At 44.0% G+C, this 26,182-nt stretch overlaps 3 protein-coding genes and 1 long non-coding RNA gene across 6 annotated transcripts in view; 2 read left to right on the plus strand and 2 right to left on the minus strand.

Moving 5' to 3' along the window:
- NIPSNAP2 (nipsnap homolog 2) lies at positions 1–14,221 on the minus strand. The gene is made up of 10 exons (XM_081173146.1): positions 14,093–14,221; positions 9,307–9,446; positions 9,174–9,219; positions 6,909–7,003; positions 5,676–5,746; positions 5,245–5,385; positions 4,578–4,609; positions 2,601–2,695; positions 2,033–2,116; positions 1–1,158 (listed from the first exon to the last, which is right to left on the minus strand). The coding sequence occupies exons 1-10, from the start codon at positions 14,194–14,196 to the stop codon at positions 1,094–1,096; spliced, it is 873 nt and encodes a 290-aa protein (XP_081029272.1). The 5' UTR covers positions 14,197–14,221; the 3' UTR covers positions 1–1,093.
- On the plus strand, positions 9,319–16,604 carry LOC308574905. The gene is made up of 3 exons (XR_014002613.1): positions 9,319–9,452; positions 14,098–14,440; positions 14,563–16,604. It is a non-coding gene; the product is annotated as an uncharacterized lncRNA (long non-coding RNA).
- A 131-nt stretch (positions 16,605–16,735) lies between these two features.
- On the minus strand, positions 16,736–18,967 carry MRPS17 (mitochondrial ribosomal protein S17). The gene is made up of 3 exons (XM_081173242.1): positions 18,872–18,967; positions 17,347–17,487; positions 16,736–17,177 (listed from the first exon to the last, which is right to left on the minus strand). Exons 2-3 carry the CDS (start codon positions 17,467–17,469, stop codon positions 16,887–16,889), a joined length of 414 nt encoding a protein of 137 aa, XP_081029368.1. The 5' UTR covers positions 17,470–17,487; positions 18,872–18,967; the 3' UTR covers positions 16,736–16,886.
- A 6,628-nt stretch (positions 18,968–25,595) lies between these two features.
- Positions 25,596–26,182, plus strand: part of LOC308574772 (merlin-like) — a 32,639-nt gene continuing 32,052 nt past the window's right edge. Inside the window, exon 1 of one of the 3 annotated variants that reach the window (XM_081172992.1) lies at positions 25,596–25,907. The gene's annotated coding sequence lies outside the window, so the exon portion shown is untranslated. The remainder of the gene's footprint in view (positions 25,908–26,182) is intronic. The other 2 variants (XM_081172991.1, XM_081172990.1) reach the window with 2 other exon arrangements.

A 26,182-nucleotide genomic window follows, 5' to 3' on the forward strand; every position in this document is an offset into this window, starting at 1 on the left:
TGCGAAAATCAATAGGATTTTATTGACACATTCTGCCAGAAAACTCACTGAAATGTATAAAGTGGATGTTTCTTAGGTAATCGGACATACAGTGTATTGCACTGATTTGTTAACTAACAGAATAATTGCTTCAACATATAGGATGTTCACAATGTTACAGACACACACACACATACAAATCCCTCTATTTTAAAGTTTAATAAAAAATAGAGAATTGGGCATGGGAAATGAAGTGATTTGTGCCAGTCCTAAGTGATTTAATGTGCCTCATCTTGATGCATCTTTTCAGAATTACTTTCTGCAGTTATGTTAGTTAAACCACACAAATGGAGGAAATCATGAATGCTTATTAAATAACAATAATAAAACCCTCACATTCTGTTTCACTGCATAATCCTGGAGTGCTTAACAAATGTTAATGACACTAACTCTTCTTTAGAGCTCATCCCAAAGCCATTTATAACCCTTCACCAACCAGATGCCCTCCCAGCTGTTCTGGACTACAACTGCCATCAGCCTCAGCCAGCATGTGTTTACTGGGGCTGATGGGATCTGTAGTCCAAAACAGCTGCAAGTTTGCAAATACTGGCTTAGCTGGTTGCTAAGATAAGTTTGGCTAGGCCAAAACAAAGGGCTGCTTTCTCTAGCAACTGTTTGTGGCACCAGAAGAAGGCCTTGTAAGCTTGACATGCCATAATGATTATGAAAGAATGGATAGGAGTGCATGTGACAAATCTCCCCATAATTAAATACTGCATCGTTCAAGGGTTTAAAGCTCGTGCAACTACCACTGAAGCTTGTGCGTTTCCAACAGGGCCTGCCAGCTCTCTGAATGCATGGCTGTGTTTGAAAAAGGCTGTTTCACAGAGAGCCAGACTAGATGGTTGAACAGTAAGACTTATGATGACTCCCAAGCCTCTCCCCAACACAATCCCAAGTGCTCCTGCAAGATCTGAAGAAATGAGGTCACATTCATAAAGCCCCAGCATACAGTACTTTTAGAAGTCAGAGTTTCCATTGTCATACACACATATCAAATTAACTAAAAGACAAATGCTTGTCAATGTAAATCTGCACCGATCAATCAGTGGCTTTACTGAAGGGGAGAAATCTGCAATGGTATCATAATTCTGGATTCCATTTCCTGAATAAGGGGCACTGGAAAGGAGAAAGAAATTGTGTTAGCACTTTAAAAAAAATAAAATGCTAATGCAAGATATTACAAATGAAACATGGGGGGATTTTGTAGCCAACAAAGCATTAGACTAGGAAGCAGGACCGGTTCTAGGATTTGGGGGACCCCAGAGAAAGGGAAGCTCAATGGGGCCATCTTAACCTAGGAGAGGAAAGACAAGTCTCTCACATTAGCAGGTTTTTGGGTAACTGCAACTGCCACACAGGTACTAAACTGTTACAGCAAGGTGTTGATACTTTTTCAAGCAAAGGGTTCCATTTCCAACTTGGCAATTTTCTGGGGGCCATATGCTTATGGTGTGTGGGCCCAAAGCCAAAAGTGGGCACAGCAACAAATATAAGTTTAATCTTTGTATAGAAAGCAACTTTCTACATATACAGTTGGAGAACAGCCTTTACCAAAGGTGTCATGGGCTTTGAAGACATTCGAACTCAGGACGCAAGGGAGAAATGTGCTAAGAGGAAGGCACGCTTGGCAAATCCACACCATGATCAACTCCTGCCCGGAAACCAATGTCCCCACTGTGGAAGGACGTGTGGATCCAGAATCGGCCTCCACAGTCACTTACGGACTCATTTTAAAAACCGTTTTTATGGAAGACAATCTTACTCAGCTATGAGTGATTGCCAAAGAAGAAGAAGGCAATTTTCTACATATACATGCCCCTCTTCACCCTCTATTCAGGCAATCAAGTGTCAAGACCACATTCCAGCCAGGCAAAAACACTCCAAGGTAGTAGGACTGGTGAGGTGTGTGACTAGGAAGGAGTGTGGCCTGGGGAGAGTTTTGAGGACTGTGTTTGGTCCTTAAGCCTGAGGATCACCACCCCCGTGTTACCTGTATAGTATACCAGCTCATCCCAACCAGGCTTGTGCCATGCAGCGTTCCTGATATCTTCTCTTGTCTGGAGATCTTTGTACGCTGGAAGTGTTGGGGGGGGGGAAATAATTTGGAACTATCAGTGTCTTGATGTCCATCAGCACCTTTCTCTCAAATACAGCAACATACCAGAAACAAAGCACCAGAGGGCAAACCTCCTTAAAACCCTAAACAGTTATTTACTGCCATGGCTCTATCCACCCTGCTCTAAGGAGCCTTCGAAACTGTACTGCTATGAGGAGGCAAGGGTCATATCAGTTTCACAAAATTGCTTGTCCTGTTGGAATGGAGAGCAGATTAAAAGGGAGATAGGAAGCTATCTTAATCCGAGTTAGATCAGTGGTCCACCTATGCTTAATATTTCAACACTGGGATATAATATTGTCCAGGGTTTTAGGTAGTGGGATTTCATGTTCCCTACCTGGAGTTGCTAGGGACTGAACCTGAGACCCTTTGCATACAAAACAGGTGCTCTGCCACAGAGCTACAGTCCTTCCCCAGATTTCTCAGGTCCAGGATGACCTACCCCAAAGGTGATGAACCATGTAAAGCTGCCCAATCTGTGAGAAAAAGCCACCAACAGCTTCTTTGTCATCCTGCCGGAAACCAATGGCACGAGCCCTGGAAGGTAGAATACATATGTATTTCAAACAAGACATGAGTGCTGGAGCTGAGACAATTACAAAGGTAACTATCAGATGTAACAGTACTAGAAAGAATGCAGCAAGGATCTACTAATTCCATCACTGCATAACATTATAATAACATAACCCCCTTGGTATTCAGAGCTAGAGAAATATTTCAGAGGGCTAGAAGCCTGCATGAATTCTTAATATTGCAGCATCTGCTATAACTTCACACCAAGGGTAAAGGTAGCCCACGTTGGCCCACAGGGAAAATGTGAAAAGGACATTCAAAGTTCAGGCCAATAATAATATCACAAAAAATATCACAAGCTTTTGAGTTTCCCTAAAACTCTTTATCAGGCTAGATAGTAAACAAAGTAACAGAAAGAAATTATGATGGTAATGCCATGTGTCTGCATTTGGTGATAATCTTAAAGACAAAATATGAGACGTAGGCAGGCATTTAAATGAGACCCTTTAGGTGCTGTGCAAGTATCAGGCACTACTTTCCACCTCTGTCAACATAAAAGACTGATTAGTTTCTCTTTATTACTGTTTTCCACCTATCAACGGTCCTGTGCATTTCACCTAAGGATAGAGACAGATGTGGACAATGGCCACTTCTTCTGTTTCCAGAGATGGGGAGTCAGACATTGTTATGCTTTATGTTTCCAGCAGGCTTTGTTGCAACTTGCTCTCTCTCAGCAGATGCAGACTCAATTAGTTATCATCAGTCAAAATTTCTGGTGAATTCTCCATTAGATGGTAAATAAAACTTGACTAATGGCCACCACTGTCTGAAAAGAACTTATCAGAGATTATATTATCAGTCATGCTCATTAGGAGGCATATCCTCTGCCCACCCCACCATTTATTCCTGAAAAGGTGGAATACTGTTTTGTTTCTCCAGAGTGCAACTCTGAAATTTTATTTTCCCATGCATAGGGTGTTCTCTGCCTCCTGGGTGTTCACTGTCTGTATGTGTCAACAAACCCAGTTAATCAAACAACGGGCAAGATCGCTGAACAGGAGGACATGACCCTAAACTGGAGTTCCAGTGCATCAACTTGCCCATCTACTATGAAAAAGTCCTTTGAATGGGTATGGTATTTCAACAACAGCCCTCTCCAGAGTCGAGCTCCAGGAAAAATGAGCTTTGCAGGTTTTCAGAAGAAGTCAGCTGCGCACCGTGCCAACTGGATGGCTGCTGTGACATCATGAACCCACCTCACCCCTCATCCCCAGTGATTTGAAAAACTTTAAAAAACCACCCATTTAAAAAGGCACAGAATTATTGTTAAACTGTATGAAGGCACATGTGCTGCTTTAAAAAATAATAATAAAACGGAAGAGGCAAGTCTGATGACTGAAAGTGCACTGGAATAACTGGCAAGTATGTTTTTATTGCTAGGAAGGCAGGCTCACCGCACAGGAGACAAAAAGGGGCAACTATTGTTTTGATGCACATTTGTACACATAGTGCTGGGTGGATATCATGTAACAAATGCAATATCCTGCAGATCAGATGGTGAGCCTCTGGACCATGAGCTGTGCCTAGTTAGTGTACCTTTTTATCTGGCCTGCAGCCTCACCTCTTCTGCCCCACTCCACCCTGTCTTCTGCTCTGCCACAATTTCCTCTTCTGCAGGCTAACACCTTGAATTCAAGCTGGGCCACAAAGGAAATATCTTCCTTTGCAGATGTGGCTTGAATCCAAACTGCTACTGCAAAGGAAGAAAGAAAAGAATCCAGAGCACACTTTCATCTGTAATCAACGCACATGGCAAGTCCAAGTGATTGACAAATGGGCAGCTCTGTCCATCTCTCAAAATGGTATTTTGAATTGAGGGGAGCCCAGCATAGCAAGGGACACTTACCAGTAGTTGCCCCATTCAATCATTGTTCCAGGCTGGGGGGATAAAAGAAATACAGAGCAGGTGACTCTATGAGAATGACACCCTCCATTCCCTCCCCCGTTGCAATTGGGAAGTAGATGTGGGTTTTCTCCCCTGCCTCCAGAAAGGTTTCTGAATTCTAATCAGTAACAAAAAAGACGACTCAGCCCAAAAGACATGGGGCAATTACATAATCACTTTAAGACCAGGATTCCCTCAAATACTTTTTTCAATGTCCCAATTTTCATTTCCATCACCTGTTGACACTGATAGGGAACATTTCTGTCAGAAATATGATATATACACTGAATATATATGATAAATGCACAATAAGCTTGCTTCTCAGTAAAAAACATATAGGATTGCACTGTTAGTAAATGCAACCTTTTCTGTTCAAAAGGCAGAACTTCCAAGAGAAAAAAGGAAAATCAATGAAAAAGAGTTGCAATGTGCTCTCTGTTATCCATTTCTGGCAGGAATCAACCTGCCAACTTGTCTACCAGAAGGATTCTCATAACAAATTTAAAGGCTAGCCTGACAAAGAGTGAATGCAGTCTCGCTCTTAAAGGTCTCATGAACCCAAGGACACACACAGAGAGAGGGAGGGAGGAAGGGAATGACTATTCTATGAATACATAAAGACGCTCACACGGAGTTGATAAGACCTCAGTTCATAGATATTGGGCCCTGTCCTCGGAACAGGCTCATTCCAAAAACTGAACTCCAACAGCAGCTGATTCTTGCGGGAGAGAAGCATGTTTCCCCTCTCTTTGCGAAACTCCACAAACCCCTAAAAATAAAATGAAAAATCCTTACAATGACAAGGCAAGATCACATGAATTATTTTTTAAATTATCTAGTTTATGCTTCATCTGTCCGGATATTAAGAGCTTAATACTAGGAGGACAAAGTGTATCCTGGTTTGATACAAAAACTCTGGGAGTCCTTGACAATGCAGTTGTTATTGTTGGTTTTTTTTTTTTTTTTTTTTTTTTTTTGCAATAAACTGTTAAGTTTAAGAGGCAAAGTGACTTTTAAGGATCAGGCTGATGAAGTCCAATCTTTTATGCTAGGACTTACCTTATCATGTCGAAGCTTACTCATGACCTCTGTAAGAGCTGGGTAGCCTCCCTCATACCGCCACAGATGAACTGAAATGAAAAGTGGCATATTTAAGAGTCTCCCTTCCCTACTGGAGATTCAAAACAGACTCCTCAAACGTCAGCTTCTTCCTGGCCAAATATTGTATCCCATTGTCATTTCTAGAACCTAGCTCTTTCTTTCCAATCCTGGTGGGCACCAGCACCCTTTCCCCAGCACACCTTGAGATTGCTTAGCCCTCTCACTTTCTCTCAGTGCCTAGGAACATGCCTTACACTGAGTCAGATTATTCATCCATCTAGCTCAGTACTGTTTACACTGACTGGTTGCGGCTCTCCAGGATTTATTCACTGATCACTGTCCTTCCTTAAGCCTATACAGTATAATTTTCTTTCTTCACCAGCAGAAGTCAGAGGCCAAACAAAAAAGATAAATGGGACAATGCCCTGGGGAAGATATCCTACACAAGCCCCACTGAAATTAATGTGTGTGTTTGGGTCGGGGGAGGCAGCAAAGAGTGGCTGTAAACCACCTATAGGCTTTCTGTTGAGTAAGTAGTATATAAAGTTTGTAAAAATAAAAAATAAAAGAACCATAGCTCTACCACGAGCCCACTTCCAAAGATTTTACCAGTCAGAGGAAGGCTGCAAACTGTCACCCAGTCACTCAGGCCTTTCTGATACAGAATTTGAGCCAGCATCATCTGCCAAGAAGGTCGCGTGGACCATGAAATTGGCCAGTCCCCTGAAAGAACTGCAAGAAGACCTGTCTGTGACGGGGAGTGTCTAGACTTGGGAGTGGCACATCCAAACTTGGGAGTGGCAACTCTGAATGTGTCTGAACCAGCCTGCCAGCTATGCAAGGGTGTATATTCACAGGAGCTGAATATACCATTTGATGGTTCTGCAGTGCCTGGGCCTGTGCCAGAGCAGCACCTTTACATTCCCTGCAACCTTGCCTGAAGGACATTCAGGAAAGGTTACATTGGGGACATAAGGATTCTGTTGAGGCTGAGTTTTGATGGAGAAAATGTCCATTTTCTCTGGGAATCTTCCTGGAATCGTTAGAGGTTCTCTGCTGGTGTTGGTTGTCCACTGTCCCCAGACCTTGCCCCACATCCTGCAGGTTCCCATCCTGGCTGGAAGAGGGCCCCTATCACAAGCACACATCATTAGCGCAGTTGTGCATTCTGTTGTACGTCTTATCTCCTACCAGCCTGATCTTGCTCTCCGTACCACGTGTTCCACGTCCCCACCAGTGTACATGGATATTCCTTCCCTTCGTGGATCTTTGGCAGCACCTCTTGACTTTAAAAAAAGCAGAAGCAAAAAGGAACATAAGTACAGTAGCCATTCCATCAAGCTAAAGGAGAGAAGGCAGATGGGATTGCAGGGCCTCTTGATCGGCTCCAATGGAACACCAACAACCTTTCCATCTACTTGAAATCTATCCATTCCAGTCTGAATTTGCTTTTTCCTCCTCCCAATTCCTTTTCTTTTTGTGTCATGTCTTTCAGATTTAAGCCTGAGGGCAAGGACAGTCTTATCACTGACATTCATAAGCTGCTCTGGGAACAATTTTTAGCTGATAAAAATGTTTTTATCAAATAAATAACATTCCCATGTGTTTCCTATGTTATGAGTTACCCAAGTGTCATCTAGTCCAACCCCTTGAAACACAGCAATAACAGCTAAAGAATCCCTGACAGATTGCCATCCACCCTGTTTAAAAACCTCCAATGAAGGAGAGTCCACCACCTTCCAAGGTAGTCTGTTCCATTGTCAAACAGCCAGTGTTCGAAATCTGCCAGGCATGAAGTGCATTTTGCACCTGGCTATCGGCCATTTGCAACCAAGGACCATCTGGAAATGCATGCCTATGGATCTTTCTGTCTTGACTGTTTTCACACACTAGCAACACATCCTGTAGAATTCTATCCATTGTATTTTATCTGCACAATCAGAGCTGTCTGTCTGGCCCAAAAATGGCAACTAGGCATTCTGTTTTGATACTGTAATCCTGATTTAATGAGCCATTTTGTGCTTAGCTTAAATATCTGAGTTTCTGACACTGCGAACAGCTCTTACTGCCAGGAAGTTCTTCCTAGTGTTTAGTCATTTTCTTGTCATTCGAATCCATCGGTACAGACCCTACCCTCTGCAGCAGCAGAAAACAACCTTGCTCCATCTTCCATGTGACAGCCCTTCAGATATTTGAGGATGACCATCATTTCACCTCTCAGCCTTCTAACCTCCAGACTAAACATACACAACGCTTCTCATAATGCTTGGTTTCCAGACACTTTATCATATCAGTCACCCTCCTCTGCACCCGTTCCAGCTGGTCAATATCCTTCTTAAATTTATATTGCATAAATTTGTGGTACAGAAATTAACAACAAACACAAGAGATGCACAAATGTTGGTTGGCTCACCAGCCAGCCTTTTTCTGTTGTGGATGCTAACTTAAGGTTATCAGATGTCCCCGTTGAAAAGTGTCTGTCAGGGAACTGCCATCGGAGCTAGAGGTGGAGGGAAGGCTCCAGAGGGATGGCGGAGAGGGTCCCAGTAGGGAGAGAGGCAGCCCGTCCGCTGGGGAAGGAAATCAGCGTAACACCAGTAGAGAAGGGGGGCAGATGGGGGAATTGGAGAGGAGGCTCCAAGACTCCTCGCCGGAGACCAGCAGAGAGAGTACGGGTCCTCCGCTGCCCACACCCTCCCTGCGCAGAAGGCTTCCGCGCAGGGAGACTAGGCGGAGACTAGGCGTCAAAGAATTTTTGTGCTGGAAGAAGTTTAAGAAACGCCCACTGACGGATTCTGCCAGCGACTGAGACAGTCACGATAATAGAGGCTGTTCAGCCAGAAAGGGTTTAACCAGGTAACCTAGCCAGGAGTGGCGGCAACTTATGCACAAGCAACCCCTAAAACCATTACAGTGTCCCTGGATTCATTGAGAAAAATCTGGTAACCTTATGCTAACTCTTCAGTCTCCCTTGAATAGTCTAGCATATACCTGGTGAAGAGGCAGACTTTTTCTCTCATTTGCATACGGTATGGTATATAAAGGAAGTGAGGCACTGCCAGTGTCTCTACTGAGACTTGGAAGACCCCACCCACCACCGCTGTGTTCTCTCTTCTCCTAACCACAGCACCAAAAAAACTGCCAGGGTGGCAATGACCTGTGTGCTGCTGGGTAGTTGCCATCAATGAGCTTAAAGAGAGCTTTTAAGTACTGCCATCAAGATGAAAGCCACCATAACAAGACGGGCATAGCAGCAGGGCAAGGGATATGGTGCCAGATTCACCACCTCCCCAGCCCAGTTAGGATTCCTCTGCCCCTTCCTAATCCTATGCAAGTTTACTCAGAAGTAATTCTCACTGAATCTAGTGACTGTATACTAAGTTTGTATGAGCTTAGTAACTAACAAGGCTCCAGATTTTAACCCACCAAATGTTCCAGCATAGCATTCAGACTTACCAAAGCTTGTTGTAGGATTCTAGGCATTCTGGTTTGACATTGTGAACTGAAACAGGAAAAGTCATCATTAAATGCTGAGAGAAAGAAAAAAAGAAAGACAGACAAGGGAGAAATATAAAAAACAGCAGCTCACACTGTATTTTATAAAGACTGCTGGTCTCCCGTTTGGCTAAGAGGTTGGAGTGAGCATCTTTCCTGGGATCAACTTTGCGGACAAAAAGCGATTTTAACCAGCTGTCTTCTGCGGATCGGCTGTTTGACGACACAAGGCCCCTGCAAGTGAGCAAGACAAACATTGTTCTAGAACTTGTGTAAGCTTCATTCCTGTTTCATTTTTATCAGGACTGAGAAGTAGTGCAGCAAAGAGCAGATTCCTGATTAGCCTCCCAGCTACTGGAAGGTGTTTTTCACATTATCTCTAGAATACACAAGATGCACCTACCTTTAATTCAACCTGACTACATTAATCTTAGTTTACTATCATAGGAGTTTGAGCTGACTCATCAGTAGATCAACAGACCAATCTTATGAAAGTTTAATCAGAATGAAGTCCCATTATGTTCAGCAGGACTTACCCCAAAGTTAATATGCATTGGACTTCAGCCAAAATATTAAAAATGTATATATGATAAAGTAGTCATAAAGAAAACAAAGACAGTATTTTTTAATAGTTGTTGCTTGCCTCCCTGCTTCTCTCATAGACAACCAGGGAGGCCTCATCTTGCCAAGGCCATTTGCTTATACAAGAACTTGTATTATTAGCTAATTTTAAATTTGCCAACCAGTTAATCTGGTGGCATCTTTTTAGTCAATCAAAATATTTTTAATTGAATCATTCAACCAATTATTTGAGTACTAAAAGGTAAAGGTAAAGGACCCCTGGACGGTTAAGTCTAGTCAAAGGCAACTATGGGATTGCGGCGCTCATCTCACTTTCAGGCCAAGGGAGCCAGTGTTTGTCCACAGACATGTGGCCAGCATGACTAAACCGCTTCTGGTGCAATGGAACACCATGACGGAAACCAGAGCACATGGAAATGCCGTTTACCTTCCCGCCACAGCGGTACCTATTTGAGTACAAGGACTGCTTCTACCCATATATTGAGCACCATTGTCCAGTTCTTCTGCCACCACACCCCATACATGTCAGAATCATAAAATTCTAAAGTTGTCCAACCCCCCTGCAATGTAGGAACATATGCGGATCAAACCTGCAACCTTGGCATTAGCAGCACCATGCTCTAACCAACTGAACTATCCAGGCTGATATATGTAAGTGAGCTCTAGTTCATGAAAGCTTATACCATAATAAACGTTTGTCAGACTTTAAGGTACTACAGATCTATTTTGTGTAACAGGCTAGCATAGTTACCGGTACTTCTCTGGAAAATGAAATTAGAGTTTTTCCACAGCTATGATATACCAGTATAAACTGGAAGTAAAAGTAATCTCAAAAGCTTCATTTTAATTAAGTCTGGGGCAGAAACCAGAGAGCAGCAACAGCTGTTGTTCAGGAGTTTTTGCTTGTCTACTGATTTACTGGGGAGAGGAGGATTAGTTAAAGCTTTCAAGCATGCTTATAATACCCAAATATTTGCAGTAACAAAATTGTACTGTGTGACACAACTGAAAATCAAAGATGAAACTGAAATCAAACCCACAAACCTCCAAACTACACAACTTGTTATCTTGAGGAAGGCAGTGTATCTAATTTCCCACCATTTGTGTCCTGGAGTGCATGTATCCTTATCTTCTATGAAAGTCAGGGAGGATTATGTGATGGTTACAGAGTTTGCTGAAAGTAAAAGTGTTAAGCAAAACCACATCCTTATTCACACACTAGCAGAACTCTTCCCAAGGGGTGGGAAAATACTAGGCAACTGAAAAAGTTGATTTTGGAGAATAATTGATTTTTCAACCCTAAACAACATTTGCTTCTAGAAACCTAAAGCATTTTTCAATTTAGTTTAGTTTGCTGTCTTGACCATGTCATGATATAGCTTTACAGATCGGTTGGAACAGCAACAAAATCAGTAAGCAATCATTATAACAATTTACCGTATTTTTCGCTCTATTGGACGCAGTTTTTCCTTTCCAAAAAGTGAGGGGAAATGTGTGTGCGTCCTATAGAGCGAATGCAGGCTTGTGCCATAGCCGCGCGCAACCCCTCCGACAAGGAGAGGCTGCACGGGGCTAAAGGGGAAGACAAAACAGCAAGCGGGATGGATCCCGCTCGCTGCCTTGCCTTCTTCCATAGCTGCGCGCAACCCCTCGGGCAAGGAGAGGCTGCATGGGGCTATGGATTCTTTAGCCTCACGCAGCCTCTCCCAGGAGGTAGAGGCAGCATGAGGCTAAAGGGGAAGCCAAAACAGCGAGCGGGATCCATCCCGCTCGCTGCCTTCCCTTCTTCCATAGCTGCGCACAACCCCTCCACGGGGAGAGGCTGCACGGGGCTATGGCTTCTTTATGGACTACTGCAACGCGCTCTACGTGGGGCTACCTTTGAAGGTGACCCGGAAACTGCAATTAATCCAGAATGCGGCAGCTAGACTGGTGACTGGGAGTGGCCGCCGGGACCACATAACACCGGTTCTGAGAGATCTGCATTGGCTCCCAGTACGTTTCCGAGCACAATTCAAAGTGTTGGTGCTGACCTTTAAAGCCCTAAATGGCCTCGGTCCAGTATACCTGAAGGAGCGTCTCCATCCCCATCGTTCAGCCCGGACACTGAGATCCAGCACCGAGGGCCTTCTGGCGGTTCCCTTATTGCGAGAAGTAAGGTTACAGGGAACCAGGCAGAGGGCCTTCTCGGTAGTGGCGCCTGCCCTGTGGAACGCCCTCCCAGCAGATGTCAAAGCAATAAACAACTATTTTACTTTTAAAAGTCATCTGAAGGCAGCCCTCTTTAGGGAAGTTTTTAATGTTGAAGCTGTACTGTTTTTAATATTCAGTTGGAAGCCGCCCAGTGTGGCTGGGGAAACCCAGCCAGATGGGCGGGGTATAAATAATAAATCATTATTATTATTATTATTATTATTATTATTATTATTATTATTATTATTATTATTAAAGGGGAAGCCAAAAGAGCGAGCGGGATCCATCCCGCTCGCTGCCTTGCCTCCTTCCATAGCTGCGCGCAACCCCTCGGGCAAGGAGAGGCTGCACGGGGCTATGGCTTCTTTAGCCGCACGCAGCCTCTCCCGGCAAGAAGAGGCTGCACAGGGCTAAAGGGGAAGCCAAAACAGCGAGCGGGATCCATCTCGCTCGCTGCCTTGCCTTCTTCCATAGCTGCGCACAACCCCTCTGGCAGGGAGAGGTTGTGTGCAGCCTGTACGCTGCTCTTTGGGGCTGGGGGGGGATATTTTTTCCCTTGATTTCCCCCCCTAAAAACTGGGTGCGCCCTATGGTCTGGTGCGCCCTATGGTATGAAAAATGCGGTACCACATGAGTATTTAAATCTACCTGACTCAATTGCAAGAACTCATGAAGTGGCAGATATCTCTCCACCTCCAATTAAAAACTATTTATTTTGAATTAAGATAGGAAGGCAGCTGACACAGGAATATACAGTTCTTCCCTCCTGATAAATGGGACACTAGAATAAACAGCAGGGATCATTATTAGCATAATTATTTATTTAATAACATTTCTATATATACAACTTGACTGTTAAAAATAACAACAACCTCAACATGGTTTACAAACATAGGGAATGTTCCTGTTAACATTTATCCAAAACACAGAAGGCATTTTCTAGAATCTTTAATTGCATTTGTTTATTTTATCTATTATAGTGATTTTTACCACCACCCCTTGAAGCAAGTTCCCAGGCCACATAAGTAAATTTGATTGGGGTCCTTAAAAAAATTTAAAAATCAATCCATTCATATCTCACCCTTCCTCCTGAAAGTACCCAGGGTGGCTCATTATCATTATTATTTAGGACCCAAAGGAAAGCGAAAAAACCCCATTGAATAAATAAAGCTACCATTGTTGTCGTTATTATAATTTCAATTGGCATTATTTCAGTCCCAAAAATAACTTCTTAAGACTAATAACCAACAATAACATTATATTTAGTCTCCAGGCAAAAACATTATTTTCTCATCAAACCTTTGGCTTTTAATTAATTACCTGAGGCCTTTTTGCATGGGTGGGATGTTTTAATCCATTTTTAAAAAAAACAGAATTGTCTTTATTTTTATTTTTCCCCATATGCTTAAAATATTACAAGTCCGTTTGTGCTGCCATGGCAAAAAAGCAGCTAATAAATTTAATAAATAACAACGATCATACAAGATGGCTTACAACAACAGTACAGTAATAATACAATGTGATAAATGAAAAGGGGTGTGGGGGGTTTGTCCATCCCCCATAATTTAGATGGGAGTGTGTAGAGGATTAGCCAAGAGATTAATGGGGTGACCCCCTACAATGGGGTGGGGACAAGGGTTAATAATAGGTGGGGCCTCCGAGGTAGAACACTTTTACACCGTAAAATATGTGGAGGCGGATATCCATGAGGCGACCTCCCCATTATTAATGGCTGGGGGGCTTCTGCGTGAGGCGGGCTGAGCCAATGTACACACGCCCTCCTGTATAGAGATGGAGGGTGTGTGTACGTATATATATATATACAGTATATATGTGTGTGTCAAAGACGCTATTTATTGAATAATATGAGCGGGGAAGAGAAGAGACGATGAGACCCCCCCCCCCATTCCCACAATTTATTAACTCTGAAGCACTGTTGGGGGAGGAAGCAAGAAACCACCTGACCAGCCCGTGACCTTGAGCCGCGATGGGGGGGGGAGGAAAGAGCGCGCGCCAGAAAGAAACGGCTCTCCTCCCCCCCCCCACCCGTCGCTCGACCTTCCCGCCACTTTCCACCCCTCCCTCCCCGGCAGCTTCCCCCTCACCTGAGGAAAAAAAGGCGGGAACGGCCCCCTTGGACTGGGAAGGTGCTGAGGCGGAGGCGGCCGCCGCTCCCCCGCCGCAGCAGCAGCAGCGCCCCGGCCGCCATCTTGACCACCTCAACCTGAGGGGACGGCGCGAGAGAAAAGGAAGGGGAAATGGGGGCGCAGTGCCCCCCAGTAGCCACTAGAGGGAGCCTTTTCCCCCACCGGGAGGGACGGAGTTGAGGAGGGGGACACGGAAAGGTTTCTCTCTCCCCCCCCCCAACGCCGCACATTTCTCCGACGAAGGTCTCAAAGGCGCAGCGCCATTAAGCTGAGGCGACTCTGGCCAAGGTGCAACCCCAGAACCTTGTTGGGGGGTTGAACAGTGTGACGGATTGAAAAATAAACGGTTTAGTTCCCCTCGAGGGGGGCTGCCCTACGTGGATCCTAAAGTGCCATCTTGCTTCTCTTAGAACAATTTAAATGAATAGGCTCTAATAGACCTGAGGAAAAGCCCCTTCTGAACATGGGCAGAGTGCATTTTTTGTTCACAAAGGCCACCACAGACTAGGCCTACAGAGGGCTCCTGTGGTTGTGTAGAGTGCACTCACCCCCACCAAAAGAAAGCATTTTTAAATGTAATTATTTTTCAAATCCAATGCAAAACATGTAAACCATTGCAGATTAAGGAAGTGGCACTTGTATACCATTTGCACAAAAACCTCAGCCTGAGGAAAGGCTAAAGAAGACATTCTGGTCCAGAACAAAAGTTTGTATAATCCATAAATTTGGAAAGACATTGGATACCCTTCTGGTGTCATATTTGTTTGTAGATGTAATAATAGATGCCCAGCCAGCTGTAAATGCATGTTTTGTGTTTTTCTCCAGCCATGCACAATGTTTTCATACTTTTTTCAATTAAGGCAATTATCATACTGATGCCAGACTTAGTGTGGACACCCGATCTGCATAGCCACAGCAGTCCACACTATTAAACTAGTACAGTAAGTCAAAATGGCCCCTATTTGGCCCTTCTAAAATTTGCAGGTAGCTGCTGCAACAAAGAAGTATCATATTAAAGTCTTGCTTTGTAAATCTGTACTCTCCACTGTAATAAATTTAGTAAAAAGTATTTTTAAAACATCTAATTTTTTGATAATTTCCTCCCCACCTCCCAGAAGAACCCATTTGTTTTTTAATACATGAAACAGGAAAAAAACAATGAACGTTTCCCCACTGGCTTTGCATCCAAGTTCTATACATGTGAATGAAACTCTGGCCAGAAAAATTATAGCCAGCTGGCAACTAATTCTGAAATTGGGACAATATTGGTTTGGGAAATCAAGTTTTCTTTTTGGGTGACCCCCTGATAATCCACATTTCTAAAAAATAAAAAAAAAAACAACCAGTAAAAGCAATATTACTCCCATGAAATTAATTTTATTAGGAGAATATTGTATTATATTCAACAGGCTTACTTGGATGTAAATTCCATAGAGATCAATAGAATTGCCTGTCTTTACCAGGGAGCGAATTCCATTGAGCTCAGTAATACATTAAAGTAAGCATGTTTAGGATCAGGCAGTTGTTTTTGTAATACTTTCAGCCCAAGTGCTGTATAATTATAGTATAATTATTAGGATTATCCTATATAGTTTTATGATTATGTAGTGTGCTGGGTTGGGAACATTTAATAGAAGAGCAGAGCATAATATATCATTTTTACCAGCAGAAAGTGCCCAACGTTGCTTGGGAATTATAAGAAACCAAAAATATCAGTACAGTTTTGAAACCAGTACATAAGAAATAGCCTGCTGAATGAGGCCCTTGGCACATTTAGTTCAGCATTCTGTTATCACAGTGGCCGAGATGCCTATGGGGAACAAGCAAGCAGAACATGAGCACGAGAGCCCTCTCCCTCCCTTGAAGGGGCAAAGTCCTCTGGGATGTTTGCCTGTACAAGCACCACTAACAGGAACCTGAGCTGTGCAAGAACATGGAAGAGTGTTTGCTAAGGTTACCAGATTTTTTTCAATGAATCCAGGGATACTTTTCAACTTCAATGGATTTTGTATGGGGACTGATTTGTAAATCTGGGGACTGTCACCGGGAAATGGGGACGTTTGGTAATCTTAGTGTTTGCACCATTTCCATTCTTGCGCATATCCCAGGGGACTATTCCCATGGATCAGATCAGTCTTCCACTGTTTTTAATGGTGCCCAGAAACTTACACCCAGAGGCAATTCTCACAGTAGTGCCTGATCCTAAACGTTGTCTCATACCAGCTGAAGTGTTTGAAAAGGTGGTGGGCTCCATCTACCCGGTGCCATAGGAGCCAACTCCTAGGGGCCAAGGTCCCTTCGCCCCCCATAAAATATTTGAGGGGGCTGGAGCCCCCAAAGTTAATGGGCATTGCCATTCAAATGGTGTGTGTGTGTGTGTGTGGGTGTGTGTGTGTGTGTGTCACATCTTGTGATCAATGATGTGGGGTGGGGCTTACCTGTCCGTCTGTCCCCCAATATTGGATTTCACTGCTTTGCTGCACTGGGAAGTATTAAACATTGTGTATTGTTTTTGGATACCATCAAGCTGAAAGGCCACTTATAAATATTGTAGCAGACCAACTTACATTCACTTGAAAGATTTTAAAAGTAAACTGAATGTTTCTGTTGTCCTGTGAGCAGGTTAATTCAAGTTTATTATGAATCATGACAATTTCAGAAAGAACACATAAACATTGTGTTACATACAAGCTCATCCACAGAAGCACATGGAAAGTCTCAGATTATGCTGCCTACCCTGTCCTCACCCCCATCATTTATCTGAAGAAGAAACAGTTAATTCTTGGAGCTTTTCACTAAGGTAACTGGTATCTCTATCAGTCAGGTTTTCTGAGTCCGTTACACTTTCCAGTAGCCTACTGCCTGCACAAGGCTTCCCCGTCACTGGATCAATGATTTTCCCAACCTTGTACACAATCTCAGCCAGTTCGTGTTTCACATGCTTGCTCCTCCGTTCGGGCAAAGCTTTTAAGAGAACGATGTCTCCCTCAATGCACTGCTGCTGGGGGTCATGAGCAAAGTATGTTTTCCGCTTGTTATAGAACTGGGAGAAGAGAGGAAAGAGCACATGGATTATTCAGTGGTAGGCAAATGATTCAGAGAAACCTGAGTGCCGGCAAGACTGAACTGGGATAGAATTTAGCTGCTCAGCTCTAACATTGACTGAAGTTCTCCATCATACTGGTGTAACTCAACCCCAAAGGAAAGTTTACCTTTAGCAAGTAAGGATCCAGCACCAGCCGCGTCACTCTCACTTTGGCTGTTTTACGCATTTTAGTCCCGATGACTTTCCCTATGATCCATTTTGCGTGGACAGCACCACGCAATGCAGACATGGCTCAGTTACGAACACCCTTAGAAGCAAGAACAAGGTATCATTTTAACAGCCAGTGGCAAAGTACAGCCAAGCCAACACACCTATTATTATTTATAATAACAAGCCTACCTAGATATTTAGAATGCTGATTTTTTTTAGTTCATTACTGGTTTTAATTTTCTGAATGTTTTAATTGTTTTTAGTAATAATTTTGTTGTTTTATTCTTTTTATAAACCTATCTATGGGGTTTTTTTAAACAATCAAACAGTAAATAAATTTCATGAAATAAACAAATGAAACAAATAATAAATGTATCTGTTTGGCTTATTTCCTAACCTTCACCACCAAGTCCCAGGGCAGATCACAGCAATTAAAAATATATATTAAAAACACTTTAAATCTAAACAAAGAAACAGCATTTCTCCTTACATTCTAGCCGTAAGAAAGGCAGAGGAACACCCCAGGTTTGCTAGTCTTGAAAACCCAGGCTCCCCTAAGTATTAATGCTAGGTGCTAGTAAAAATGCTTCAAGCCCAGTGCACATCAACACCACACACTAAGTGAGAAAGCAGGACAAAATTATTGCTGTGGAAAAGCTGGTACTGCCAGTGTGTGATGCCTAGATCTTAATCATGAGAAAGGTGTGTTGCAGTACTTTAACTTGATGGCTGTGCTCCACTTCCACGGTCAGAGGCAGTGATGCTTCTGAATACCAGTTGCTGGAAACCACAAAAGGGGAGAGTGCTCTTATACTCAAATCCCGCTTGCGCGTTTCCCATAGCCACTGTAAGAACAGGATGCTGGACTAGATCCCACCCCCCACCCCCCGGTCTGATCCAGCAGGTTCTTTTATGTTGTTAACAGATTTATTGTGGTGTAAGATTTCAGACCTGGAGGGCCATGAACTTCCCGGCCTTTGATAAAGTATCTCACAAGCAGGGATGAGAAAATCCTTGTATGTCTGAGATCCTGGAAAACTGCTGGAGAATAGGTAATGCCACAAAATGATGAACAACCTGACACTACATCCACTGTTTTGTTTTTTAAAAGTTATTGCAGCTGACAGTTTAGGGCTGCTGCATTGGCACACAGCTGTCTGTCAAATATATCCCCATTAAGTGATCTTGCTCCTGAAAACTTGGGGTGAAGTTACGCTTCCACCATAGGATGAAAAAAAGGTGAGAGGAAATTAGGGGGGTTGCAAGCGGACTGGATGAAGGAGCCCTCCTGCCTCCCAGAATTATAGGGGAGTTTAATTTTAGAGGAGCAGAGGCGGCCTTCCCCCTCCACATCCCTACGTGAATCTCCATTATATCGTCCACCTCTGCCTTTGTACCCCAACCAGGTCTCTGCCCCGCAGAGACAGTAAGGCTCCCCACTCCCGCGCCCTCCGCCCTATAAATCCGTTGGAAACTCTTACTGGGTCTCTGTCTCCAGGCTGGAAACGGGAGCCGGGGCCAAGAGAAGGAAAAGGCGGAGCCAGTAGCGGAAGTTCCGCGATAGCCCTTCTAGGAAAGGAGAGTGGTGTGTGTTTGTAGCCTCCGAGGCCCTTCTGGGATTTGCCTGCGTGGTTTAGCGGGTAAAGCACCGGCGTGGGGAGCAAGAGGATTTTTGGTTCGAGGACCAAGCAGGGTTGACGCTAATAGCTACTTGTGTTCGGTCTCTATTAATCAGCCGCATATTTTATTCTTCTTAGAGTTGCATTAGTTCATTTGACAGTAGAATCAGAAATAAAATAAAATTAAAATTGTCATTCTTCATAATGAAGAGGGATAGGCTCTGTATGTTGGATTTCTGTCTGTTCTGTGCGTTTTGGTTTTTTTTACAGCAGAGAAGTTGTGCCAGAGTGGAAGTGTTGGAAGAAATGACAAACGTTTATACAAAAATCACATCTATTTTAAGGTTGCTATGGCAGGATTTCCCTGCCTTTCAAAGTTCCACAACAGGCAGAAATATGACAAACACAGCATTGCCGGCGCAGAGTTTTCATATTCTGTCAGCTGGAGGTGCAGTGATAGGGAAAACAGTAAAAGGTAAAGGGATCCCTGACCGTTAGGTCCAGTCATGGCCGACTCTGGGGTTCCGGCGCTCATCTCGCTTTATTGGCTGAGGGAGCCAGCATACAGCTTCCGGGTCATGTGGCCAGCATGACTAAGCCGCTTCTGGCGAACCAGAGCAGCGCACGGTAACGCCGTTTACCTTCCCGCCAGAGCGGTACCTATTTATCTACTTGCACTTTGATGTGCTTTCAAACTGCTAGGTTGGCAGGAGCAGGGACCGAAGCAATGGGAGCTCAGCCCGTCACAGGGATTCGAAGAGCTGACCTTCTGATCGGCAAGTCCTAGGCTCTGTGGTTTAACCCACAGTGCATACCTGCAAAAAAGGGAAAGGAAATAAAGTAGCTGCCTTCCTGTTGACTTTCCCACCATCTTAAAAACACAACATTAAACTCACTGGCTGCTTAAAAGGTTAGAAATTAAATGACTGCAAAGGCCTGTCTGCATTTTTTAAATGCAGATTTATCATACTGTACCCCCCTTTGGTGGTTTTGTGTTGCAAAGTGCTTTTAAAATCCAAAAATAAATAAATAAAATATCCTCCAGCGTATCAGAGGATATTTGGGGTGCCCTGATGTTCCATGGGGAGGGGTTCCATGGGGAGAACTCCTTGTGCCCCTGCACCCCCACTTGCCCATCAGGCATTGCTGGGTGTTCTACTAAATCTGCCCTCTACTATACTTTGCATTTTTCTTCTCCCACCCTGTTGACAAAATGGAGAGAGTGGTTGTTATTCTGGGTTGATATGCCAGAAAAAAATCATTTATTTATTTATTTATTTATTTATTTATTTATAATTCAAAGCCTTTGTACCTTGCTCTTCAGCCCAAAAAGTCTCCTAGAGTGGCTTATATAACATCATTTAAACAAGACAGTCCCTGCCCACAGGCTTGTTGTTGTTGTTGTTTAGTCGTTTAGTCGTGTCCGACACTTCGTGACCCCATGGACCAGAGCACGCCAGGCACTCCTGTCTTCCACTGCCTCCCGCAGTTTGGTCAAACTCATGCTGGTAGCTTCGAGAACACTATCCAACCATCTCGTCCTCTGTCGTCCCCTTCTAATTGTGCCTTCCATCTTTCCGAACATCAGGGTCTTTTTCAGGGAGTCTTCTCTTCTCATGAGGTGGCCAAAGTATTGGAGCCTCAGCTTCAGGATCTGTCCTTCCAGTGAGCACTCAGGGCTGATTTCCTTAAGAATGGAGAGGTTTGATCTTCTTGCAGTCCATGGGACTCTCAAGAGTCTCCTCCAGCACCAGAATTCAAAAGCATCAATTCTTCAGTGATCAGCCTTCTTTACGGTCCAGCTCTCACTTCTGTACATCACTACTGGGAAAACCATAGCTTTAACTATATGGACCTTTGTTGGCAAGGTGATGTCTCTGCTTTTTAAGACGCTGTCTAGGTTTGTCATTGCTTTTCTCCCAAGAAGCAGGCGTCTTTTAATTTTGTGGCTGCTGTCACCATCTGCAGTGATCATGGAGCCCAAGAAAGTAAAATCTCCCACTGCCTCCATTTCTTCCCCTTCTATTTGCCAGGAGGAAAGAGGGGGGAAACAACCCCAGGTTCCAGTTCTTAAACAATTGTTCCTGTAATGACCACGGTGCATATTGCGTAGGAAATGCCTGCTGCAGCTGGTCTTTTAACAGAGCTGATGTAGAGAGCCCTGCTTCCCATCTCTCCCCCTGGTGGAATTTTAACAATCTGCATCAATGTGTCAGTAAATGGTCTTGATGGTTGTTTTACATGTGTGTGTTTTTTGTAATGAAATGTTTATGATCTATTGTAATTCTATTACATTTTTGTGCACCTTTATATAATTGGATGTTTTGTATACAATTTGTTTTTTTGTAGTTCTTACGTCATTTTCTTTATGTGCATATTTATTTAATTACATAACTTAAAATGTGGGCTTCTGATTGTAATTATTAGTAGCCGTTGGTTTTGAATGTGGAAATTGTGCTGTGTTTCTTTTATTGAATTACTGTACTTTTTGCTGGGATTTGTAAATTGTTTAGAGATTTATTTTGAAATATGAAGTGGTACGTAAATTGACTAGCTGAAAAATTAAATCTGTCAACAGGAGCACAAAATGAGCCTCTCAGGGCACACTCCTCATGGAGCCCTAATTTATTGTTTTTTCATTAGCTATATTTTTTATGGCAGCCCTGTATCATGTGTTCAATGGGTGACTCACAATTTTTTAATGCTATAAAATACAGGACTGCTACTATTATTTATTTGATTTGTCATTTGATTACTACAAAAAAGTCTCCAAGTGGTTTACAGAAAAAGGCACTGCCTTGGTGACTAGCAGTGCCTTATTTCAGCTCCAGCTGGTTTTGCCACCAATGACGGCTTTGGGACAAAGATGACTTGGCCACTGTACTCCATGGTCTGCTAGCTTCCAGATTTGCTTATTGCAATGTGCTCTATGTGCGGCTGCCCTTGAAGACAACTTGGAAACTTCAGTTGGTCCATAATGCAGGCGCAGCAGACACATTACTGGCTGGGGTTCCATTTAGATCTCATATACAACCCCTGTTTTAAAACAGCTTGTTTCCAGGCCCAATTCAAGGTCTCATATTGGTCTTTAAAGCTTTAAATGACTCAAGCCCCAAATATCTGAAAGACCACCTTCTTCCCTAAAGACTCTCGTAGGTGCTGAGATTTGCAGAGGGGCCTTCTTGGTATAATAATAATAATAATAATAATAATAATAATAATAATAATAATAATAATTATTTATTTATACCCTGCCCATCTGGCTGAGTTTCCCCAGCCACTCTGGGTGGCTCCCAATCAAGTGTTAAAAACAGTACAACATTAAATATTAAAAACTTCCTTGAACAGGGCTGCCTTCAGATGTCTTTTAAAGATAGGATAGCTGTTTATTTCCTTCACATCTGAAGGGAGGGTGTTCCACAGGGTGGGCCCACTACCGAGAAGGCCCTCTGTCTGGTTCCCTGTAACCTCACTTCTCGCAATGAGGGAACCGCCAGAAGGCCCTCGGCACTGGATCTCAGTGTCCGGGCTGAATGATGGGGGTGGAGACGCTCCTTCAGGTATACAGGACTGAGGCCGCTTAGGGGGTTTAAAGGTCAGCACCAACACTTTGAATTGTGCTCGGAAACGTACTGGGAGCCAATGCAGATCTTTCAGGACCAGTGTTATGTGGTCCTGGCAGCCACTCCCAGTCACCAGTCTAGCTGCCGCATTCTGGATTAATTGCAGTTTCCGGGTCACCTTCAAAGGTAGCCCCACATAGAGCGCATTGCAGTAGTCCAAGTGGGAGATAACTAGAGCATGCACCACTCTGACAAGACAGTCTGCGGGCAGGTAGGGTCTTAGTTTGCATACCAGGTGGAGCTGGTAGGCGGCCGCCCTGGACACAGAATTAACCTGTGCCTCCATGGACAGCTGTGAGTCCAAAATGACTCCCAGGCTGCGCACCTGGTCCTTCAGGGGCACAGTTACCCCATTCAGGACCGGGGAATCCCCCACACTCGCCCCCCTGTCCCCCCAAAACAGTACTTGTCAGGATTCAACCTCAATCTGTTAGCTGCCATCCATCCTCCAACCGCCTCCAGGCACTCACACAGGACCTTCACTGCCTTCGCTGGTTCTGATTTAAGGGAGAGGTAGAGCTGGGTGTCATCACTCCACCCTCAGAAGCTCAAGGAGAGGGCCTTCTCTGTGGCAGCTCCTACGTTGTGGAACTCCCCTCCCCAAAGATTTCATTATAGAGCTTCCAGTGAATGCTGAAGATGGCCCTCTCTATCCTGGTTTTTGACACTGGAGGTGTATGTTTTCAGGACCCACCTTATTTTTATGGTTGCAAGCTGTTGTAAATTTTTTTTATTACTGCAACCCATCCTGGGACTTGTGGGCACCGTTGGTCCCTTCTCGGGCAAATAATGTGTGCGAGTTCAACCTTTGCATGTGCCCACCCACTCTCCTCTTCCCTCAGGGAATGTTTGATCAAGACAGAACATGCCACCTTTTAGATAAGTGTGTCTTCCTCCAGAAATTTAATCACTGAGGAATCTGTGATAAGCCTCCAAGGCGCCTCGGGATGCAACTTCATTTGAAAATCTACTGCTTTAAAGAACTGAGTTTTTAATTAAACACAAACATTGGAAACTCAGTTCCGGCAGCTCTCAGGTGGGCGTCATTGCCGTGATAAGAGAACAAGGGAGGTGTTCATGGTGAGTTCTGGCACCACTTCTTCTAGAAAAATGGCACTGTACAGTGGTACCTCGGGTTAAGAACTTAATTCGTTCCGGAGGTCTGTTCTTAACCTGAAACTGTTCTTAACCTGAAGCACCGCTTTAGCTAATGGGGCCTCCTCCTGCTACTGCTGCTGTGCCGCCGGAACCCGATTTCTGTTCTTATCCTGAAGCAAAGTTCTTAACCTGAAGCACTATTTCTGGGTTAGCGGAGTCTGTAACCTGAAGCATATGTAACCTGAAGCGTATGTAACCCGAGGTACCACTGTATAAGAATATAAGAAGAGCCTGCTGGATCAGGCCAATGGCACCTCTAGTCTAGCATCCTGTTAGCCAACCAGATGCCCTTAATGGGAAACCTCCAATCAGGATTGCAGCACAAGAACACCCCCTGTTGTTTCCAGCATTGCTGCCTCCAGCTGTTGAGGCAGAGCAAAGCCATCCTGCCTAGTAGTCATTGATAGCCTTGTTGCCCTCCATGAATTTGCCCAATCCCTATTTTAAAGCCATCTAGGTTGATAGCCACCACTGCCTCCTGGGGGAGCGAGTTCCATAGTTTAACTATGCTCTGTGAACTTCCTTTATATATTGATCACTGGCTTCGTCCATCTTCATCTTTCTTTCACACGACAACTCTGTCAGGTGGTGAATACAGCAAAGAGTCTTGAGGCACCTCAAAGCCTAACAAATGCATTACACAACATGAGCGTTCCTGAGCCAGGAGGACATCAGAAAAGGACAAACAGGACAAAGGAAGTTGCCTTACACTGAGTCAGACCATCTAGCTCAGTGCTGGAATCGGCCCTCCAAAATTTGAGGACATTCCCAGCCCTACTGAGAGATGGAACCCAGGACTTTCCGCTGCCTTATTCTGATCCATTCTGTACAGTTTCAGACCCCGCCCCCCGCAAAGTGCCAAACAGCCAAAGAATACCAGATACAGTACTACTGTGCAAAGTGCAACAAGATTGCTGCTGCTGCTGCTGCTGTTGTTGTTGTTGTTATTTTTGCACTATCGATGCACACGACACTTCACACAGTAGAAGAGGACAGATCTCTGCCCCAAGGACCTTCCACATTTCCCATGAGAGGAGTGGGATGGACAAAATACACATTTATTTCAGTCATTCATATTTTCCGGTCAGGCTAAGGAAGATAGCCAGTGTCCAAGCTGAATCTCTAGTGGCAGAGTGTTCCACAGGACTGGGCTAATGACATTAAGGCTCCACTCCTAGTTGTTGTCAAATGACCCTTGCCAACTCAGGGAACGACCCATGACACTCCTTCAGAATATCTTGCTGACCAGGCTGGGATGTAAGGATTCAGGCGATCCCTGGAACTAATTTGTTAATGGCTTTGTAAATTAATACTGTAATAGGACCTTAAACCTGGCTCAGTAGCATTCTGCAGCAGCTTGGGCTTGCAAACCAGGCCTAAGGACCACCCCACCTACACCACATTGCAGTAATCCAGCCTTGAGGCTAGCAACACATGGACCACAGTGGTACCAAAGAGAGTGTCAAAAAATAGCAAGCTTTTGAGATCTGCAGAGCTCTTCATCACGTAAGACCCTACACAGGGTGCAAAGAGAGTAGAGGAAAAATAATATTAATGTTCTCCCTTTCTACCTCCTGCTTTATGTAACCTGACGAAGAACTCTGCAGAACTTGAAAGCTTACGCATCGTCTTCTGATGTTTTGGTTAATACAGTATAATGGTGAAATTGATTTCTCCACCGCACAAATGCACTGGATCCCAGCGGGTTATGGTGAGAGGTTGCTGTTTTTCTCTCCCTGCAGTGTCTGCTGTTTAGAAATCCCCAGCGCGGGAGGAGGAGGAGTCTCGCAGGCATCCAGGCAGGAAACGGCTCGACGTCTTTTGCCATCACCTGGGAAAGTAAATTCTTCGCTTTCTCCCCGGCAGCTGAGCTGACATGCTCCAGCGTGGAGGAGACAAAGGGAAGGGAAGCCCCTTGCTAGATCAGCCGCTGGCTATGATTTTTGCACCGTGGTGATGTGAACGTGGGCTGTGCAAAATGCAACCTTTAGAATAAATAAACAAACAAATGCTTCTTTTATTTTTTTAAAAAAGCATTGATTCCGAGAAGAAATTCAGAATCCAGTTTGACTCTCCTGCTGTGGAATTGCAGCCTCCAGGAATAACAAGAGAGAGAGGTAAGGAAGCGGCTGTTTGGATCTGGGAAGTCATTCAAACCGCTAAATTGTTTGCAAATCCTTGTCATTGAATCAAAGCAAGGCGGAAAGGAAAAGAAAAAGATAAAAATTTAAGAAGCAACATAATAAAAGGTGTAGAGGGGTGTGTGAGAAATCATGTATTTTTCAGCGTGTGATTTATGCATTTTAAAAAATGTGTTTGGTTCCAGTTTAATCCTGTCCACGTCTACTTTAAAGTAAGCCTCATAGATTTCTATGGGTCTAAGTCCCCAGCT

Source organism: Podarcis bocagei (assembly GCF_964188305.1).
Source record: "Podarcis bocagei genome assembly, chromosome: 15".
NCBI lineage: Eukaryota > Metazoa > Chordata > Lepidosauria > Squamata > Lacertidae > Podarcis > Podarcis bocagei.

Excerpts from the sequence above, each read along its gene's own strand:
- NIPSNAP2 (XM_081173146.1), bottom strand. The coding sequence starts at position 14,196 with ATGGCGGCCGGGGCGCTGCTGCTGCTGCGGCGGGGGAGCGGCGGCCGC. Across the intron at positions 5,747-6,908 it reads CGGAGAGCAAGATCAGGCTG|TTCATCTGTGGCGGTATGAG; the intron begins GTAGGAGATAAG and ends TTTTCATTTCAG. Across the intron at positions 2,696-4,577 it reads ATTGAATGGGGCAACTACTG|GGCTCGTGCCATTGGTTTCC; the intron begins GTAAGTGTCCCT and ends TCTACCTTCCAG.
- MRPS17 (XM_081173242.1), bottom strand. The coding sequence starts at position 17,469 with ATGTCTGCATTGCGTGGTGCTGTCCACGCAAAATGGATCATAGGGAAA. Across the intron at positions 17,178-17,346 it reads TGGATCCTTACTTGCTAAAG|TTCTATAACAAGCGGAAAAC; the intron begins GTAAACTTTCCT and ends CTCTTCTCCCAG.